Source organism: Nannospalax galili, unplaced genomic scaffold (genome assembly GCF_000622305.1).
Source record: "Nannospalax galili isolate Female #2095 unplaced genomic scaffold, S.galili_v1.0 scaffold406, whole genome shotgun sequence".
NCBI lineage: Eukaryota > Metazoa > Chordata > Mammalia > Rodentia > Spalacidae > Nannospalax > Nannospalax galili.
This window is the reverse complement of record NW_008357033.1, coordinates 5,728,574-5,744,435: the sequence shown is the minus strand read 5'-3', so window position 1 is coordinate 5,744,435 and position 15,862 is coordinate 5,728,574. Positions and strand designations below refer to the sequence as shown.

General features: G+C 45.0%; 1 protein-coding gene across 5 annotated transcripts in view; it reads right to left on the bottom strand.

Moving 5' to 3' along the window:
• Nucleotides 1-15,862, bottom strand: part of Atg7 (autophagy related 7) — a 272,025-nt gene that overhangs the window by 212,014 nt on the left and 44,149 nt on the right. For all 5 annotated transcript variants that reach the window (XM_029557052.1, XM_029557053.1, XM_029557055.1 and 2 more), the window contains 2 exons: nt 13,070-13,186; nt 10,906-11,055 (listed from right to left, as the gene is read on the bottom strand). In XM_029557052.1, coding sequence (XP_029412912.1) covers nt 10,906-11,055; nt 13,070-13,186 — 267 coding nt within the window. The remainder of the gene's footprint in view (nt 1-10,905; nt 11,056-13,069; nt 13,187-15,862) is intronic.

Sequence of the window (15,862 nt, the reverse complement as noted above, 5' to 3'; positions counted from 1 at the left end):
CCTAGTAATAATAATAATAAAAAAACCCCCGATATCTGAAAAACATAATAGAACAGTACATTTCAAAACTGTCAAGTTCAGCTGGGCATGGTGGCACATGCCTTTAAACCCAGCACTTGGGAGGTAAAGGCAGGCAAATCTCTTTGAGTTCCACCTCTTTGAGTCCAGTCTGGTCTATATAGTGAGTTCCAGGCCAGCTGAGGCTACAGGGAGACCCTGTCTCAAAAACACCCTCCCCCCTAAACCCCTCACCCCCCAAAACTGTCAAGGTCATTGAAAACAGAAAGTCTAGGAAATCATTGCAGACCAGAGGAAGCAGACAGAACAATAAAAACACGGGGTGTTATCTTAGATAAGAAAGAGCTATTGAGACACCAGATGCCTTTACTTGAGATGTCCTTCTCAGTAACTAGAACACTGTCAGCAGCCAGGGAATCTTAACAACAGGAGGTCATGCTGAGCGCTGCCTCATACTACGTGAGACACAGTATTCAACCCGTAGGGCTTCAGTTGCTCTGTGTGAATTATGGGAAAGTCACTGCACCCACTTCACAGGGCTGCAGTGGGGAGACCCTGGGCACCCAGCATATGGCATGTACATAGTGCCACCAACAGTAGGGGGTCTTGCCTCACACCTCCAAGGGCACTCAGTGACCCACCTGTGTCTGTATCAGACTCCTCGGAAAATTCTGACACAACTGGTCCAGTCCATGAACTTGAATTTGGGAACCACTACAGAAGGTCGTCTTAGTGCCAAGAGAAAAAAATAAATCTGTGGGCTTACTTTTCATATCCTCAAACCTCTAGACTGGCTCTGGGGCTTCCCATGTGCCTTAAAATGAGGCGTGGGTGCCAAGAGCACCAATAAACTCCCCATGGGAACCAGACAGAAACACAGAACACATAAACGCAGAACGTTAGGAGAAGCCCAGGGTGGGGAGGGAGGGTGTCTCAAAGTGCTCGCCCAAGTTTCTGTGGCACTGCTCCTTCTTCACTTTTCCATAGCTGTGGTTCTCAGATCTGTGCTTAGTCACCCCAACTGGGGAGCTTTAAAAACTATTGCTGCGAGACCCCAACTCCAGAGGTTCTGATTAACTAGTCTGGGGTCTGGCTTCCGAAGTCTGTTTTGATGCTGGAGATAGAACCCAGGGCTTTATACATGCCTAGCAAGCACTCTAGCACTGAGTCTACCCCTACTTCTCTGAATGATAATGACAGCCAGGCTGTAGACTCAACAGTATGTAGCAGGTTTTCGAAAGGATGGACCACCATACAACCCGGGTTACAGCTGCCTGGAGGCTAGCTGTGTTCATGTGCACGTGCACACACCCATCTGAGGCCTCACTTCTGAGTAAGAGCACCCACATATGCAGCAGATACCATAACATTATTTTTATTTTATTTGAGTATTTTGTCTGCATGTATGTAAGGGCACCCATGTTGTGCAGTGCTCATGGAGGTCAGAAGAGGGTGTCAGATCCCTTGGAACTGGAGTTATGGATGGTTGTTAGCCATGTGAGTGCTGGGAACCAAACCCAGGTCCTCTGCAAGAGCAGCCAGTGCTCTTAACTGCAGAGCCATCTCTCCAGCCTCCATTCACAACATTCTTATGTACAATCATTTTGGCATTAACATCTTACAGCCTGAGAAAAGGAATGCTTGCTTAAAATACGGTTTACTACACCATATATCTATCCTTATAATTGACTATTCACTGGATAACTGTGTCTTCTTGATTCAGAGAGACCATACATTATGAAACACACTTTTGAAATGGGTAGAAAAAAAGGAGAACCACCACATTAAATATACACAAATGAAAGGAAGTCCTATTTTAGAAAAATGATCAACACTTAGAAACAGTCACTTGAGAAAGCAAACAGGATACCCTCACATCTGTGTCTCTTGCTGCTCTGGAAGCTCTGAGGGCTGTGCTAGACAGTGCTGGACTCATTTTCTCATCCCTGGTACCCTGGTACCTGTTGCCAGCTCCTAGTGGTTGAACAGATGACTGAACTGGTCAAGTTCCCCAGACCCTGATGTACACACACCTCCTGCCCACAATGCCTGGGCATGGAACCTGGAGGTAGACAGAGGGAGAAGGGCAGTGTCTGAGTGACTGAGACCTGTGATTACAACCACAGTGTAGCATCTTGCAAGTTTTTTCCCATCTTTCCTTTCTTCACACTAATCCAATGTCAATTTTAGTGCCAGAATTCTCCTAGATGAGACTGAGAGGGCCTAAAGGAGGGTCTGCTGGCAAGCAGGAGAGTTCTGAGCCCCCATCCGAGGCTTTTTCTGCATACAAGTGTCTCCCTAACACTGTGTCTCTCTTCTGCTCTGGCCACTGCCACTCCTCTGCTGATGGCACATTATTATGTTGCCCTCTGGAAACCCAACAGAGAGCATCTTCCAGGTACACTACATGAACTAAGCCACTAGGCTTTCGACTGCATTTTATTTTTAAAAATTCATCAAAAGCACTCACAACTCTTTTATTCACTAAATTGCCCAAGCTGGCTGGCCTCAAACTTCTGATCCTTCTGCTTCAGCCTCCTGAGTGCCAGGACTGTAGTTACATGCTACCACATCTGCCAGTACCTCTAATTCTTTACACAGCAAGGAGAGGGGGAGAAGAACTGGCTTCTCTCTGTCATTCTCGAACATCTGCTAAGGCAGTGGCCTAATGCAGTGGGATGGGCATTGAGTCAGCAGGTGTGTGTGCTAACTCTGCAGCTAACTGATTTCAAGACACAGGGAAAGTTCCTCTCTCACCTACAGAATGAATGGGTTGAGAGGCTAGGGATATAGCTCAGTTGACAGAATATTTGTCTAGCATACAAGAAGCCCTGGGTTCCATCCCAAGCACCACATAAACTTGGTGTGCTGGCACATGCTTGCCTGTAATCCCAGCATTCAGGAGGTACAGACAGGAGGATCAGAAGTTCAAGGTCATTCTTGGTTACATAGAACATTAGTTGGAAGCCAGCCTGGAATAGGAAGTTCTATCTCTAGCACAAAAGGAAGGGAAAGAGAAAGAGAAAGGAAGTGAACTTTGGATGACATTGTAGAGGAAAAAAAAAAAACCCACAGTTACAGTACAAAGCACCAGACTACATTAAAGCTTAGTTCTACTGGATGTCTAAAGCAATTCAAGGAGCCACTTCAGAAAAGCCTAGTGAATCCAGAAAATGACACTCTTAGAGAGATGCTGGGTTTCAGCTGTCAAATATGACCCTATAAACATGTAGGCTCATGTAGAATGCCCCAAGTAACTTATTCTTCGGTGACTTTTGGCAACTGACTTACATCTCTGTGCCCTCCTTTCCCATCTCTCAAGTAATTCTTATCTGTACTTGGCACTGAGAACAAGGCAATCAGAACTGAGAACAACAGCCCTGCTGCAGTCACCACACTGACATCTTGCATCTTTTCCATCTCTCACAGACAGTATTTCATCATTAGCTCTGAGGTTACCCCTTTATAACTGGCAGAGAAAAGAGGGGACTGGGGTCTGGCTAATCAAACATTTTCTGGGTCTAGGTTTGATCATCTACAAACACAGAGTTGGAACCAAATGTTATCTACATTATGTAAATTAGAATATTAAACTGGATGTCCAACCTCAGAGAATGAGTGCATTTCTGCCACTTACTGCAGAAACAATGGGCAGGAGGGGAATAAGAAACCTTTGTGCAGAAATGACCAGGGATGAGCGTCTTAGAACAGCCTGACCTAAGATGAGCTATACAGAACAGGAATGATGGGTTAGAAAGGAACATTTAGGACATACCCATAAAGGGGGGTCAGCCTGAAAATGCCTGAGGGGAGCTCTGCTACCGAGACAGGTGCGCAGGGGGGGCAGATGATGGCACCGCACAGGAAACAATAGCATCCATTTGACATTAGGCTAAGCATCACTTAATCTTGGATGATTCAAATGTGACTCCAAAGTCTCCTGATGTTATGAGCTCACTGAGAAGCCTCAGTTGGGGGAGAAATTAGGTGGGACAGTGCTAGGTAGACCAGCTTAATGAATTCAGAAATAAACACTGACTAGGAGTTCTGGGCTCTAAAACTGGCTTTTCCACAACTTCATTGTGTGAACTTAGCCAAATTACCTCCTTTTACAGTACAAAGCAGCAAAACTGTTTGGAAGGGTTATGGAGTAAGTATTCCTTTCTACTTTGTGGAGAGCATGCAATTCGGTGAAGTAGCACAGCCAGGACCTGGCAACCATCCACCCAAGACAGGGCAAAACTGTCAACTTGACCATCTCTAGCTGGAAGGTTTTCTATAACAATCCATTACAAATGGCTGCTTTTAATACCCAAGTATTCAATATGCGGGGCAATGAACAAAAGAAACTATGTTTTATGTTTTAAAAGCATAGGGGGGAAAATCCAAGTATCAAGTGCATGTCAAGGTCATAGTCAGCAGTGAAGATGCAAAGCAGGCGCTAAGCCAAGAGCAAGCTCGACTAACAGCAGGTAGACAGCTGCTCCTATGTGCCTCCTCTGCCTACATGGAAGCCCCGAATTAAAGGGGAATTTTGGTGAAATTAGGAAACATTTCCCAAATGCTCACTCTTCAATAACAGGAGCTGGCCTCTCATAGCAATGCAGCATCTCCATGCAATCAACTGTGTCCAATGTGTAGGAATGAGGACTTCAATGAGGCCCACTTGCAAGCCTGTCAAGTGTGTAAAAATGTACAAGATATGCAGGTACAACAGTGTAGGAAGGAGAGGGCAGTGTGGGACAGTGGTCATCAGGGTGGGCTGGAGACAGTTCCAAATGGGTTTGTGATAGCCAACCCTCGCAGCACATCTCCTGCACCCAGAATTCTATGATCTCACACTGGTAGCTTGAAATCATCCCTGATGGGAATCCCAACGCCAAGGAAATGAGCAAGCACAGCAAAATGAGGGTGAGCTGAGAGCAAGGGAGTATTGTTGAGTAGTAAAGTACTTGCCTACCACAAGTACCCTGGGTTCAGTCCCCAGCACATACCCCTAAACACAGAGCTGTATGCATATATTTACTGTTCTACAATGAGAATCTGCTGCTTCTACCAGATTCTTTTTTTAAAAAAATTTTATTATCTTCATTTTATGTATATGAGAGTATTACCTATATGTGTGTAAGTGCACCTGTGTCATATAATGCCAGCAGAGGTCAGAAAAGAGCATCAGGTTCCCCCGGAACTGGAGTTATGGACAGTTGTTGGCCCTTGTGTAGGTGCTGGGAATTGAACCCGGGTCTTCTGCAAGACCAGCCAGTACTCTTAACTGCTGAGCCATCTCTCCAGCCCCTTTCACCAGATTCTTGAAGAAGTAACACATTTGTATCATCCATATCCCAAATTAGGGGCCCTGATGGAATTACCTGCTGCAGATCACTTACCTCCTCACAGTTTCCTGGCTCCCCACTTCTATGCCTCACTAGACATCAATTTTAAGGAAACAATTTGGGAAGGCCTCCATCAGAGCAGAATGCTGAAGATACAGAGAACCCTCACCATGAGCTATGCCAAGAGCTACAGCCACTTCTTGGAAGCCTACTGTGTGTCAAGCACTGACCAGTCTTCCCGTAGGAGACCTCCAGTCCTCCCCACAACTCACTCATGCTTGACTTGTTCTCCCATTGCAATCTACATGCCAGGCATGATTCAGGGGATGCAGGAGCATGAATCATGCATGGTGAGAAACCAAAGGCCCTGGTGGAGCTTAACATATAAAAGGAGGCTGAGACCAGCAAGATGGCTCAGTAAGCAAAAGTGCTTGCTGTATAAGCCTGATGACTTGAATTTAATCCCAGAACCTACAAAAAGCCAGATGTGGCAGCTTGCTTCTGTAATCCCACTGCTCCTACAGCAAGCTGGGAGGAAGAGACAGTATAATCGCCTGGATGTTCACAGATCTGCTAGCCTAAAGTATGCAAAGAGGCAGAAACAATAAGAGAAACCCTGCTTCAATGAGGTGGAAAAAGAAAATTGACTTCCAAAGTCTCCTGATTTCCACATGCACATTATGGCACAGAGCACGCCTACACTCACACACACACACATCATACACATGTAAATAATAATAATAATAATAATAATAATAGTAATAATAATAAATAAGCTGGGTGTGATGGTACACACCTTTGATCCCAGTACTTAGGAGGCAGTGGCAGGTGGATCTCTGTGAGATTGAGGCCAGCCTGGTCTGTATAGTGAGTTCTGGGCCAGTTGGGGCTATAGGGAGACCTTGTCTCAAAAACAAACAAACAAACATAAATAAATAAATAAATAAATAAACAAATAAATGGAGGCTAGGTGTGGTGGTGCACACCTATAATTGCAGTATGCAGAGGCTAAGGCAGGAGAGTCTCAAGTTCAAGGATCAAGATCCTGTCTCAAAAGACCAAAATTTAAAAAATGAATAAATAGATAAATTTGTAGCAAGTATTGACATCAAAGATCACTCAAGAAAATGAAAAATGACAACTGTCTAAATAAATACAACTGAAGGATGCACAGTGCTAGAGCAGGAGGGCTAAGCCTGTGAAAGAGCCTGAGAAAACAGTGAGTGTCCAGGTCTGGAGAAAGCATGCAAGGGAGCAAAGGGGGAGGGGTGGCAGGGAAGAAGGGGATCACAAGCACAAGGCAAGTACAGAAGTCCCGGGGGAGGGGGAGGGGGATTGACCTGATACTAGATCCCCCCCCCACACACACACCAAGGTCAAGAGTATATGGCTAATGAATTCAGTTCCTCAGCTCAGAGTACAGGGAAGATACTCAGGTGAGGAGTGAAGTGATCGGATCTGCTCTGTACTTCAGATGCTGCAAGAGATGGACTGGAGGGTCACAGCAGACCCAAAGAGGCCCATCTGGAGCCACTGCTGTGACACAGAGAAAAGGCTACAACTAAGCTTGGAGTGGTGGCAGAAAGGTACAGGTGGCAGATTGAGATGTTCAGGTAAGAGCCACAGGGGGCAGTGGTGACAGGGGCAGGAAAGTGGTCAGCAGAAGAACAGGGTTGGGGTCATTCTGAGATAGCAATGCCTAGAAGAGGACCACCTCAGAGTGAAGTTGGAAGTTCAGTTTAGACATGATGAACATGAGGGGCTACAGCAGGCAAGCAGGCAGCTGGATACAGTGGTCAGGGGGCCAGAAGAGGCAGTAAAGATGTCACACAGGAAGATGAAGTTACTGGAGTCACAGGTGTTAGGACATCACCCAAGAGAATAGCCTGGGAAATCTCAACTCTTCTCTGTCTTTCACATGAAGACAGGTGGTTGACTGAGGAAGAGTGACCTCTGGAGGATTACAATGCAGCTGAGAAGTGGACATGGGGAGAGCACCTGTCTAGCACGGGTACAGCCTGGTTCCATTCCCAGTACTGCAAAAGAGAGAGAAAGATGGAGGGAGAAATGGAGAGCAAGGAGGAGGAAGAAGAGGAGGAGGATCAAGGGAGGAGGGGAAGAGGGAAGAGGAGGAAGAAGGGGGAAGAGGAAAGAAGGAAGAAGAGGAGGCAGAAGAAGAGGGGGAAGGATAAGAAGGGGGAGGAGAAGGAAGAGGGTGGAAGAAGAGGAGGAGACAGGGCAGCTGCAACTGTAGTGTCAAGAAAGAGTCGATTCCATGAATCCAGAGGGCACCTGCAGGAGCACAACTGAAATGAATACCTGTTCAGCGAATGAATACAGGGTGCAGCGTTCAAGGAAACACCACGACACAAGGAACATTCAAGAGAAGTGGGAATTATCTAAACAGCAGATGAGGCTAAGGCAGTAAAGGTGGGAGCACCTCCCAGTCCCCTCTAGATACCTCCGAAGTCATGGGGCTCTGCTGGAGCTCTGCCTCCCCTGGAGGCCTGTTTGGATGAAAACAAGCCACAACAATCTCTCGCTCCCCTCTTCCTTCACCTACGTGCACCTCTGGAGCATTAGTTTATGGTACTCGTGGGTTTCACAGAAGGGGTAAAACACAGCTGCTGTCTGAGCTGCTCATACCTCAAGGATGAGTGAGCAAACCAACCATCACACTGGGTGGCAAAGCTGTAGCCAGACCCCAAAAGAGGACAGGAAACATGGCAAGGAGTCAAATGGTACCTCTCAGGGTGATGAATCAGGTGGGTGAGGCATCAGTTAGCCACAGAAGGGAGACAAACTCAAGGGTGCACCTGAGGGTCAAAGGCAAGGCAAGTGCTTGGCATCTGGAGGGTGTGGTTGTTGCCAGAGCAGAGGGTGAACCTTGGGGAGCAGTGGGGAGTAAGGCTGGGCTGACAGGCGGAAGACAGGTTTGAAGAGCCTGTGAACACAAAGCTAGGAAATCTTAACTTGATCCTGCAGTTAACAGGAGCTCTAAAAGGGCACCAGAAAGAAGAGGGGCACAGCCAAATACTGGAGAATGCATGTAGAAATGGGTTGGGGTACCAGGGACCACAGGCAGGGAGGCCACCAATGTGTACCACTGCTAGTGATCTTTGCTAGAATAGGGTACGGCACCAGCCAGCAACCAGTGGACCAACAGTATCCTTTTCTTTGGACCCTCTCTTATGTTTCAATTTCCATTACCTTTCCTCATCAGTGTCTCAGCTGCCTTAGAAGACTCTAGGTGCCACAAGAACAGCTCATTTCTCAATTCCTAGTCCATAGTGAGGTGCCCAGCACACATGCTGAGGGATCCAGGCTTCCTGAGCTCTGATTCTAACCAACACACAGCTCTAAGCAGGCACTTGGTCTCATGAACCCCCAAGAGCAGTTTGGAGGAGGCTCCAGAGATCTGTCCAGTCTCTCAAGATATGTGGGGGAACAGGAGGAAGAAAAGTGTATGGAGGAAAGAAGTGGGTGCGTACTGAGCGCCTGCAATGCACTAGGCACCTGCTAGTGCTGAGTGTTTTATTCACATTAGCAATGTTTAGTCTTCACCGAATGGTGGAAAAAGCAGTTTTGTGGCATTTGACAAAAAACTCAGGCAAGGAAATGTTTCTCTGCTTTCTCCTGATCACAGCAGAGCCAGGTGACAACCTTGGGCATTGAGCCTAGATCGATTTAGAATGCCAGGTCAAGCAGAGCACCTGAGCATTGCAGGGATGGAGAGGCAGAGGGTACAGCGGCTTGGGTAACTTTCGTCTCATTTTCTTCAAACAGAAAATGCAAATACTGTGACACCCATTTCACAGAATTATTCTAAGAGTTCAAGTCTGTCAACGCCCCTTCTGAAGCCCTGCAGTGCTTTGCATATCATTTTGCTGGTGGAGTGGTGGTATGGTGGGGGGATGGCGGGGGGGGTGTCTATTTACTGCACTCATCCTGACCTCTGGTTGCTCTCAAACAGTCTTGCGTGCTGTCACAATCAGACCTCTCACTACACTGGATTTTAAGTTACTGGTGGCTTGGTCTATATTGCTGCTAATTTAACTACTGTTCTATGACATCACCTGGAAACGATGAGTTTAATAAAATTAAATCCTAGTTCCTTGAGACCTTTTGCTCTGCAAAAGAAAATGCTAATGTAGTTGATTTTAAAATGTACTTTTAAAAAGGCCACCTGGGCTGGGGGTAGAACTCTGTGACAGAGCATCTGTCATAACAAAGTCTTGGGCGTAATGCCCAGCACCAAACAAACAAATAAGATGTCCTGGGTTCAGGCTGAGGAATAACCAGCCATCAGTTAAGGATCTCTTTTTTCTCAACTCTGATATATTTTAATTCAAATTACTCCATCTGATTTCACAACCTCTTAATTTTTATGAATTTTTTCTTTTAATTCACAGCTTCCTACACAGCTACAAAAGCCTACTACATATCTGGTTTCTTTTAAAAATACTGTATTTATTATTTGTATTTTATGTATATAAGTGTTTTGCCTGCATGTATTTAAGTGTTGTGTAATGCCCAAGAAGGCCAGAAAAGGGGATCAGACCCCTGGAACTGGAGTTACGATGGTTGTTAGCTGCCACATGGGTGCTGGAAATGGAACTCTGGTCCTCTGGAAGAACAGCAAGTGTTAACACCCGAGCCATCTCTCTGGCCCCTGGTTTTTTTTTTTTTTTTTTTTTTTCTTTTAAGACATTTACAAGTACTCTTTTATTCATTCAAGAGAATTTTATTGAGGGCCTAGACAAGCACTAGACACTCCACAGTCGCACATCCATTCTATGTGGGTTCTGACCCCAAGAGCTTACAGTCTAACATGGTACAGAAAGGGCACTAGACCTGCGTATGAGGACCTGGGACTATGTGGAGGGAGTCCAGACAGGGAGGACTACACCCATGAGAACGCTCCATGGTAGAAGGAGAATTTCACTAAGGACAGAGAATGTCATAGGATGGCTCACAGCAAGATGGTATAACATGAGGAAAAAGAGACAGAAAAAGTTCTAGGTATGTCTGATTGGGTGAAGGTGATAGGGGTATTGGGGGGGAATAGGCAAGCTTAGCTAGAACAATGGTTTACAAGGAAGATGGTGGAGGATGAGGCACGAAGGTAGGGACCTGAAAGAAGACCCTGCTACGCTCAGTGAATGGCAGAGCAGTGAATGTGAGCAGTCTACAGTAGTGTTATGCAAGACGGAAGCTAGAAGACTGCAGGTGTCCAGGATGAGGCAAGCTGCAGAGGTGGTGCTGTGATGGACAGCCAGACATAGGCATGCAAAAGGGCAAGAGGACACTGCCAGTTCTTTCTTATTAGTAGGAAGAGGGGAATCCAAAAGACTGAGCTGTGAGAGAGCTAGGGGGACCCCAAAGGCAAACTGAACTGTAGATAGCAAGGTTGGAAGAGGACAGAGAAAATATTCTAGAACATTCTGCAGAGGGTTAAAGATACCTGAGTTTCAATTTTATAATAGTCTATTACAACATGAACTTCAGATTTTTCTTAACTGCATAATAAAATGATACTTAGAGTATCTCTGACCTTTGTCCTTTGACCTTGAAAGAAATCACTGTAGTGTTTAAGCAGGGACACCAGCACTGTGTTGTCATCGTACTTGATTAAGAAGTATGGTAGGGCTGTGACTCCTTCTTTCTGACACAGATCATCATACGCACGCTCCAGGGCCTGCATCTGTAAACAGTGACACTGAGGTGAGCCTCTAGGAGATGCTACAGCTCTGATTAGACGAAAGGAATCTTACAGCAGGAAGTCACTCACCCCTTACTCCTTAGCAGTAAAAAAACACAAGAGTCCCTAATGTAACCTCTCTATGGCACTACTTGTAGTGTGTCTCAGAGGCACAAAGGAACCTTTTCTGGTTCTGCATGGTGGTGGCCTAAGCTCTCAGTCACAGAGGTCTAGAGAGCATTCTTTCTCTGTGACAACCCAGCATGGGTTTCTTTCCATTGAGAAAATTGACAATTATTCTTAAAAAAAAGTTATGTGTATGTGTTGCCTTCATGTATGTAAGTGCACTGTGTGTGAAATGCCCATAGAGGTCAGAAGAGGGTGCTGGATCATCTGAAAACCGCAGTTATGGACAGCTGTAGCTGCCATTGCGGGTGCTGGGAACTGAACACTGGGTCCTCCAAAAAGCAGTCAGTACTCATAACCATTGAGCCATCTCTCCAGCCCCAGAGAAAATTGACCATGATCTTTTTTTTTTCAATGTGTATTTTTTATTGAATTGTTATGGATTTCATACAATATGTCAATCATATTTAGACCTCCACTGTTTGGACCCCACCCCCCACCCATAGCCCCCACAGAATTTAACACATTTTGTCTTATATGTTAAGGCCTGTTGAGTCAAGTTTGTGTACCCAGATGTCTCTCAGTGCAAGTTCATCCACTGGAACCTGTTCAGCCCATCTACCATCATTCTCTTAAAGAAGATTAACTCTCCCTCACCCAGCAGTGATCGGCTGCCCAATAGTTCCTCTGCTAAGATTGGTGTCTCCTGCTCATTTCCCAGTTCTATACTGGGTTTTGTCTGATTGAGTTTGCATGGATCTTGTACATGCTGTCACAACTGCTGTAAGTTCATACGAGCAAGTTCCCAGAAGCCTTTAAGGCTGTTTTCCTTATGGTCATGCACCACTCCTGGCTCTTACAATTTTTCTGTCCCCTCTTCTGCAATGGTCCCTGAACCCTGGGTTGGTGAGGTTTAATATAGGAGTCTTATCCAGGGACACACACTCTGCAGTCTCTTACTCTCTACACTCTGATCACTTGTGGCCTTACGTGTTTGTCATCCTCTGTTGCATGAGGAAGCTTTGTTGTTGAGACCATGATCTTTAATAGCTTTGTTCTGACAATTCACACACCTACAATTCCCCCATCTAAAAGACACAGTCTATGATTTTTTTTCTAGCATGTTTACAGGGTTGAGAAACTGTTGCTGAGATGATTTTAGAACATTTTTATCCTCCCTAAATATGAGAATTTCTCCATCTATACTGCCTTGTCCCAAGTTAGGTTTTTTTCTTAGGTGATCAGTTATATAAAACCACAACCTTTTATTTGTTCTAAAGAAACTTAATTTTGGAAAACCTTGAAAGCTTCAGAATTCAGCATATTAGTGACTGACATGCTTTGTGAACTAAGAGTATCTTGACCCTCAATCTCAGTCTTAATAACAATCAGAATTTTCCAATTTAGAGCTGTGCTCTGCCAGCCTGATCATCTTACTTCTTGGGACTAATGTCTAATGACCTCCTTGAAGTAGACAACTAACTCAGCCTGCCCCATTCCCCAAGATGAGGTTCTGCTACTTGGTAGAGGACAGGAGAGGCCCTGTGCTGTTGAGACTCTTCTCAAATGACATGGCTCTGCATCTTCCCATGTTGAAAATGAAAAGCCACATGCTGGTAACTTTTCACAGTTTTTCAAAATGTTCCTGTACTTCCTCCCTATAAGCTTAGCATTTCACCAAATTTCAGGGACTACCTGAAAAATCATCGCTCATTGTTCCTCACAATGACATTATAAACAGTAAACACTGTGCCCTAGACCACCTGGAGCTCCCACCCCCCAGCTGCCTCTTTTCCATCTTGGGATGTATTTGCTCATCTTTGGTGTGAGCCACAAGCCTCTCTCCCACAGAAGCTCAACTTTACCTGTATTTTGTCTTATTTGTTGATACCTGTTTTGATGAAAACCTTTGCTCCAAGCACACTGGCCCTCGAATGAGAGGGACACCCTCAGGAAGACAGAGGGCAGGGCAGCAAAACCAGTAGTAGAAGTGGTACTTCTTTAGGTCCTAGAAAGAAAACACATAAAACTGCATAGCAGAATTAAGCCAAAACACATCTATTAATGTAATACATTGGGCCAGGAGTTGTGGTGCATACATGTAATCACAGTACTGGAGAGGCTGAGGCAGAACTAGACATTTAAGGCCATCCTCAGCTATGTAGTAAATTTTAGGCCAGTCTGGACTACATGAGACCGTTTGAAAAATCACCACAAAAGAGTAATGCACTAAAAAGCTGATGCACACGAAATATGCCCATCTTGCTATTCTCATGTCTAACAGAGACCACAAGAGAATGCAGAATTTCTGCCTTGACCTCAGGACCTGTACACACTACACACGAGACTAATGAAGCTGAGTCCCACACCCTCATGCCCACTTCATATCCTGAAGAAAGCTGTGCAGTTTGTCCTTCCTTCCCCAAGTGCTTGGGATGTGAGGTATTTTTGCATTTTTCAGATTTCAGAGAATCTGCATATGCATAATGAGGTATCTGTGAACGGTACCCTATTCTGATACGAAATTCATTTGTGTATTATTTATACCTTAGCTCTGAAGCCCGAGTGCTTTATACAATATTTTCAGAACACCAGCATTTTAACTGTGGTCATCACATGAGGATTCTGGTGTGGGATTTTCCATTGTGTTACCCTGTCAACATTCAAAGTCCAAACTTGGAAACATTCTGGGGTTTCAGGTTTTCAGATTACAGATGCTGCTCTATTTAGTGTTGCTTTCTACAATGTCTTCCTGGTCAAGCATAAGTCAACAACTATTAAGCATTTGCTTTGTATAAGGCAAACTGTGAGACACTCAGATAATAGGAAGACTAAGCCTTGGTGCCAGCCATCAGGCAGCTCACCTTCCATATAGAGTGGAGATAAAGTGAGCCCCTGATTGACAGTGTGTTACAGAAGGCTCCAAGCACTGAGGTGCAGCAGCAACATCATCTCAGGAATAGCTGACCATTCGCACATGGGGCAGGGTACCCAGGGAAAGGGGTTCATGACGCTGTTCTCCACAAAACTCTCACTCAGCCCCACTCCTCTGAATTTTTTGGGACTGACTCTGTCATGAGGAGGACCCCAGAGCACTGTGGGTCCTGGCTAGTCTCTTCTCCAGTCTGTGACTAAGGGCTGCTAGTATATTTCTCCAGCCAAGGAAGCATCGCTTCTTGAATTTTGCTAAAGAATGAAGCTGCAGAGCTGCTAGATGACTGTTTTATTTATTTTTTTTAGTTTCTGTTTGTTTTGTGGGGTTTTTTGACATATGTACATGTGTATGGCATGCATGCACATATGCACGTTTGTGTGGCACGCACGTACGTGCATGTGTATGTGTGTGTGTGTGTGTGTGCGTAGGTCTGAGGTTGATGCTGTATGTGTGTGTGTGTGTGTGTGTGTGTAGCTCTGAGGTTGATGCTGGATGTTTTCCTTTTTCTACATTATATTGAGACATGATCTATCACTGAACCCAGCCCTCACTGATGAGGCTATTCTGGCTGGCCAGCTTCTCTAGGAAGCCTCCCACACCCTAGGATCACAGGTGGCCACCATGCCCACTTGGCTTTTACCTGGATTGAGGGGGCAGGGGGAGTCTGAACTCCAGTCTATGTGCTTGCTCCACAGGGCTTTACCCCTGAACCATTTCCTCAGCCCCTAGATAATACTTCTATTGAGACATAATTCACCTTACCTCAAACTTGCCATATTTACACATATAATTCAGTGGGGTTTGCTTTTTTAAATGTTTAAAATTTATTTATGTTAATTTTACATGTGCAAGTGTTGCCTGAATGTATATAAGTGCATCCATGCAATGCCTGTGGAGGCCAGAAGAGGGTGTTAGATCCCCTGGAATTGGAGCTATAGATAGTTGTGAGCTGCCATGTGAGTACTGAATCTGGGTCCTCTGTAAGAGCAGCCAGTGCTCTTAACTGCTGAGCATCTCTCCAGTTCTGGTTTTGCTTTTTGTTTTATGAATTTTTTGACACAGTTGGATCACTGATTACTGTTTCTAGAACATTTCTTTATACCAAGGAGAAACCCTGTACTGTCAGCAGAAGGGCCCCACCACACAGCCCTCTGGCAATACTAACCTATTATTTCTCTGTGAATGTGCTGGTTCCAGGTTTTTCGTAGCAATGGAGTCACTTGCTGACTTTTAATATACAAATGTATATATAAACAGTTCTAGGTGACAATTTCCATAGTCTCCATTAATTGATATGCTTAAAAAAAATCCCTAACACAATAGCAAAGCAAACTGAAAAATTGAAATTAATGAAGTGCCTGTCCCTTTGAGGCCTGAGGACACAGAGAGGAAAGCCGCAGCCCCGAGAGACACTGCCTGTTCTCTGTGCTTAAGTGATTTGTCAGAGCTGATCTTCAGCAAAAGGTTAACCAATTCAAGATGGAGTGCCTCACAGGAGTGAGCTAGAAGCCAAAGCTTTGAATTTCTTAGAGTTTTCTTTCAGGACACATAGGGCCTTGGGCAAATTAAACATAAAGTCCTTTGTGTCTGAAGATTTTAAAGGTGAGCTTTTTGACTTTTTTTTTTTTTTTGTATAGACTGGCTAAGAATACTTGGCAAAAGGACACCAGGGCTGACAACCCACTGACTCTAGAAAATTACTTAAAAGTCTAAGTAAGAGCTAATGTTATTTTCTCATTAAGATGAAAT